The sequence below is a fragment of the Mandrillus leucophaeus genome, unplaced genomic scaffold (assembly GCF_000951045.1).
Source record: "Mandrillus leucophaeus isolate KB7577 unplaced genomic scaffold, Mleu.le_1.0 Scaffold549, whole genome shotgun sequence".
Lineage (NCBI taxonomy): Eukaryota > Metazoa > Chordata > Mammalia > Primates > Cercopithecidae > Mandrillus > Mandrillus leucophaeus.
The window spans coordinates 749,341-754,492 of record NW_012105908.1 but is presented as its reverse complement, the minus strand read 5'-3'; the positions used below and the strand labels follow the sequence as shown (position 1 = coordinate 754,492).

At 44.8% G+C, this 5,152-nt stretch overlaps 1 protein-coding gene across 1 annotated transcript in view; it reads left to right on the top strand.

Annotated features, from left to right (window-relative positions):
* Positions 1-1,321: 1,321 nt before the first annotated feature.
* Positions 1,322-5,152, top strand: part of ZAR1L (zygote arrest 1-like) — a 7,890-nt gene continuing 4,059 nt past the window's right edge. Inside the window, exons 1-3 of the mRNA XM_011997807.1 lie at positions 1,322-1,999; positions 2,538-2,630; positions 4,388-4,462. Of these exons, the coding sequence (XP_011853197.1) occupies positions 1,346-1,999; positions 2,538-2,630; positions 4,388-4,462 (822 nt within the window). The 5' untranslated portion in view covers positions 1,322-1,345. The remainder of the gene's footprint in view (positions 2,000-2,537; positions 2,631-4,387; positions 4,463-5,152) is intronic.

Sequence of the window (5,152 nt, the reverse complement as noted above, 5' to 3'; positions counted from 1 at the left end):
GTGTGTGGTGAGAGGACCTGAAATCTCTCTTTGAAAATTTCCAGTATAAAATACAGTACCATAGTCATTATGCTGTAAATTAGATCTCTAGACTCATTCATTCTACCTAACTGTAACATTTTAGGCTATTCATTCTACCTAACTGTAACATTTTAGGCTCTGATCAGTCTCTCTCCATCCCTCCCAACTTCCTGTCCCTGGTAACCACCCTTCTACTTTCTGCTTCTATGTATTTGACTTTTTCAGATTCCACATATCAGTGAGTTTATGCAGTAGTTTTCTATCTGGCTTATTTCACTTAGCATAATGTCCCCCAGTTTCACCCATGTTGTTGCAAATGGCAGGATCTCCTGTTTTTGTTTGTTTGTTTGTTTGTTTTTTGAGATGGAGTCTTGCTCTCTCTGTTGCCCAGACTGGAGTGCAGTGGCGTGATCTCAGCTCACTGCAACCTTCGCCTCCCGGGTTCAGGCAATTCTCCAGCCTCAACCTCCCGAGTAGCTGGGCTTACAGGAGCATGCCACCACACCCGGCTGAGTTTTGTATTTTTATTAGAGGCAGGGTTTCACCATGTTGGCCAGGTTAGTCTCGAACTCCTGACCTCGGGTGAATCCACCTGCCGTGGCCTCCTAAGCTGCTGGGATTACAGGTGAGAGCCACTGCGCCCAGCCAGGATCTCCTGTTTTAAGGCTGAATAATATTCCATTGTATAAATACGTGCCACAATTTCTCTATCCATTCATCTGTTAACAGACACTTAGGTTGTTTCCATAACGTGGCTAATGTGCGTAATGCTACAACGAACAAGGAAGTGAAGATATCTCTTCAGGGTATTGATTTCATTTCCTTTGGGTAAATACCCAGTGGTGGGATTGCTGGATTATCTGGTACTTCTATTTACTTTTTTTAAGGAACCTCATACTGTTGTCCGTAATGGCTGTACCTTAAAATATTACCTAACATTACCACATTACCTTACAAAGGATCTTTAGAATGGTCACTACAGGAATATATGAATTAATCATTAATTAAAGCAAATGTGTGAATAAGCTGGAAATGAAAAACAGCTTTGAAAAAAAGATTCCCTGAGCAGTGAATTGAAGAGGTAGGGAAAAGCAATTAGGTAGGAATCAGGTGGCAATTAGACATCTGTAGATAGAGCTTCTCTCCCTCAATCAGGGTAATAGGCGGCAGCTCCCATTAGAATCTGAAATAAATGGAAAAGCCAGGAATGAATCTGAACGAACCTGATCAGGAGAAAGAAGGGGCGGATGAAGGAGGAAGGCAAAATAAGGACACAAACAAACTGGCTAGGATATTAGGCTGCGCCTTAGCACCTGCTGAGCGGATGGAGCGCTTTGTCCGTGTTCCCTATGGCTTGTACCAGGGTTATGGAAACACAGTGCCTTTGGGCCAGCCTGGACTCTCAGGGCACAAACAGCCCGACTGGAGGCAAAATATGGGTCCCCCCACTTTTCTGGCCAGGCCAGGGCTGCTGGTGCCCGCGAACGCCCCTGACTACTGCATGGACCCTTACAAGAGGGCGCAGCTTAAGGCCATCCTCTCCCAGATGAACCCCAGCCTGAGCCCGCGGCTGTGCAAGCCCAACACCAAGGAGGTGGGCGTGCAGGTGAGCCCGCGGGTGGACAAGGCTGTGCAGTGCTCGCTGGGGCCTCGCACCCTCAGCAGCTGCTCCCCCTGGGACGGCAGAGACCCCCGGGAGGCCCTGCCAGCTTGCGGGGTCACTTCGCCTGGCACCGGCCGCAGGAGCTTGATCCGCCTGCGGAGAGATGGGGACCACGCGGAGAGCAAGGCGCTCCCAGGCCCTGAGGAGGCCAGCCAGCCGCAGCCATCACCACCGAGGTCAGAAGCTGACAGGCCGGAGAAACCTGGGCAGCCGGAAGAATCGGGGGAGAAAGACGCCCTGTGCCCTCAGGAAACGAAGAGCAAGCAGGTGCCGGGAGACGCCGCCACGGAGCCTCTCCGGAGGCCCAACTTCCAGGTGGATCCTCTGTTCCCTCTTCTTAGTCCTCGACCTGCCCCATCCTCTCCCTCCTTTTCCATCTATGGGGGCAATAAGAGCAAAATCTTCTCTCTGTTCTTCCATGTACTTGGTGAAGGAGAGGGAGCTCTGAAAATATGCATTTCACGTGGCCTGTATGTTTGGTAAGTTTTGGGTAAAATAGGTGCCAACCCAACTAAGCCTGTGAAAACCAACAGTCTGGCAACTACTGCTACTGGGGGGTTTGGAGACGAAGAAGGGCTTCGAGTCTGTGATATATGAAATCAGACTTTCGTTTTGGGAAGATTGTGCCGGTAGCATAGTGGAAAATGGATTGGAAAAGTACCAAAGACGGCAGCAAAAAGAATCCCAGAGTAATCTTTATGAGAGATGAGAAACTGAATTAATGCAATAGTCTTGAGAATAGATACAAGTGAGGTTAAAGAAGTCATTTTTTTTCCTTATACAAAGTCATAAAGAAGGATCTGGCTTTTTTCCCCTTGCATGACGGTAAAGTACTTTTCTTCTTTCTTTTCAGTTTTTGGAACCCAAATATGGCTATTTTCACTGTAAAGATTGTAAGACCAGGTGGGAGAGTGCTTACGTGTGGTGCATTTCCGGAACGAACAAGGTAAGTAAAATGAGTAGGAGGTGAGAGGAGGATGGGGTGGGCACAGACGTTAAGCGAGGAAGAATCTGATTCCTGAGGGAGCATGACTGTCACAGTCTTGTCTTGATCTTGGTGGCATCCCCAGTGCCAGGTGTACCGGAAGTGCTCAGTGAACGAATGGAACTGAATCGGACCTGAGTTTCCGAACCATACTCTGGCGTTATAGTTGACAAAATGTCAGGTTACTTAGATGAGCTTTTGTCCTTGTGTACACTGGAAGTTTTTGTAACCGTTTTTTAGTTGGTGTGCTTGGAATAGGTCTGGGCCTTAGCGCTAGGAAATTTCCACTGTTTGTCCACAAGGTGGAGCAATAAGGGAAAAAACTTACTGTAAAGATTTGCCAGTAAGAGACTTAGGCTACGCCTAAGGTTTCCTTTGCCCCCTTCCTAATTTAATTGCCAACATATTAGGATTGGAAAAGACTTCACATTAAATTCTGCATTTCTTTATCTTCATGAATCCCGTAGGCTCTGGTCAGTAGAGACCCTTGTTTGAGACTGAGAACAGCAGGCTGCCCCTGAGGCTTCCTCTTCTTTTCCTCGCCCTGTGCACCTCGTTTTGCAACAGTCTACATGGCCCGATGTTATTGCATTTGAGTGTGAACGCCCTGTACTATCGCATGTTTAGAAACTGCCTTACTGGCCAAAGGACTGTGGAGAGAGAGGGCAAAGAGGCATTGAGTTCCGAATGAAAACCTGACTTCTCACACGAGCTATTTACTAGAGACCTAGAGAGGGAATAGATTTTTAAAGTTGAAGTTGAATTTACTTCCTTCTCTTGCCAGAAGAAAAACGAGTTTAATTCAAACATTCCAAGGCACTAGGATACAAAGAACAAAACATAGAACTCGTTCTCAAGGAATTTATTTTGATAGGAGTGATGGAAACAAAATGTAATTTGGCAATACGTGCAGTAGCACCCTTCATATGGAAGCAGTACAGAGATAGCACAGGAAGGAGGGGGTTAGCCCTGTCTGAGGAAAGACAGCTTGATGTCCAAGCAGGATTTTAAAGAATAAATAGGAGGAAGAGTTCACCAAGCAAGGCAGGGAGAAAATGTGCACAGGAAATTGCACAAAACCTTGAAAGCAGGTGGTATTGATAGGTAACCACAAGTAATTTAAAGTTTAAGCCGGGAAATACTGAAAAATGAAACATGTAAGAGCTAAAAGACAAGGACAAAAAGTATGACGGCCACTTCCCATTGAGTATCTACTGTGGTACTTGGTGTACATTATTGGGGAGTTTTCAGAACTATGGAAAAAGTAAGTATTAATAATGGTATTCCAGCTGGGTGCAGTGGCTCAGGCTTCTAATTCCAGCACTTTGGGAGGCCAAAGCGGGTGGATCATTTAAGGTCAGGAGTTCGAGACCAGCCTGGCCAACATGGCAAAACCCAGTCTCTACTAAAAAGACAATAAATTAGCCAGGTGTGGTGGCGGGCACCTGTAATCCCAGCTACTCGGGAGGGTTAGGCAGGAGAATCGCTTGAACCCAGGAGGCGGAGGTTATTATTCCAATTTTACGGGTAAGGAAAATTAGATTCAAAGAAAAAGTGATTAGTAAGAACTAGTATACCTTGAAACCTCAAGGGTAGAGGTTGGTAAAAGCAAGATACAAGGCAAGGGAATGGATTACTGAAATTAAGAACTGGGAGCCTCTGCAGGGTGTGGGTATGTATAAAAGCTTGTATTTTGAAAAAAACATATTTCTCTTTAGGTTTATTTCAAACAACTCTGTTGTAAATGCCAAAAGAGTTTTAACCCTTATCGAGTAGAAGCAATCCAATGTCAGGTGAGCATATGAAACACTTCCATTGTGTCTATAATGTTTCATTCCTAAAATGAAGCCTCTGTGACAAAATGTTAGGATTTGATATAGCTGGATATTGGTATAGGAGTGTTCTGTATGTTTGAAATGTTATATTTTAGAAAAATGGAAGCATAAATTCTAGTTTGCATCTTTTTGGAAGGGAAAGAGGGGAAGATTCACTATTTCAAGTTGCCTTATGGGGTGTGTGTGTGTTTGTCCTCTGACACCCTCGGCATAGTTAGAATGTAGTAATGTAAAAGGTAACTGCTATTAATTGTTTACTACATGCCACATTTTGAGATAGTGCTTTACATGCATTACCTCCTGTCATCTAATCTTTGTGGGAGATGTTATTTCCATTTTATAGATCTGAACGCTAAGTTCAAAAATAACTTTCCCAAGTTTAGATGGATAGTATCAGAGCTCTGACTGGATTCTATGGTGTCTCCAATGTTTAGAAATTCACAGAATTGGGTGAGATCCTTAACTTGCTTTTTGTAATCAATATGTTTTTAAATCTAAGTCCTTAGTTAACAATATTTCTTCTTTTTCTATGACTAGTAGAAATAAATGGGCCGGGCGTGGTGGCTCACGCCTGTAATCCCAGCACTTTGGGAGGCCGAGGTGGGCGGATCATGAGGTCAGGAGTTTGAGAACAGCCTGGCCAATATG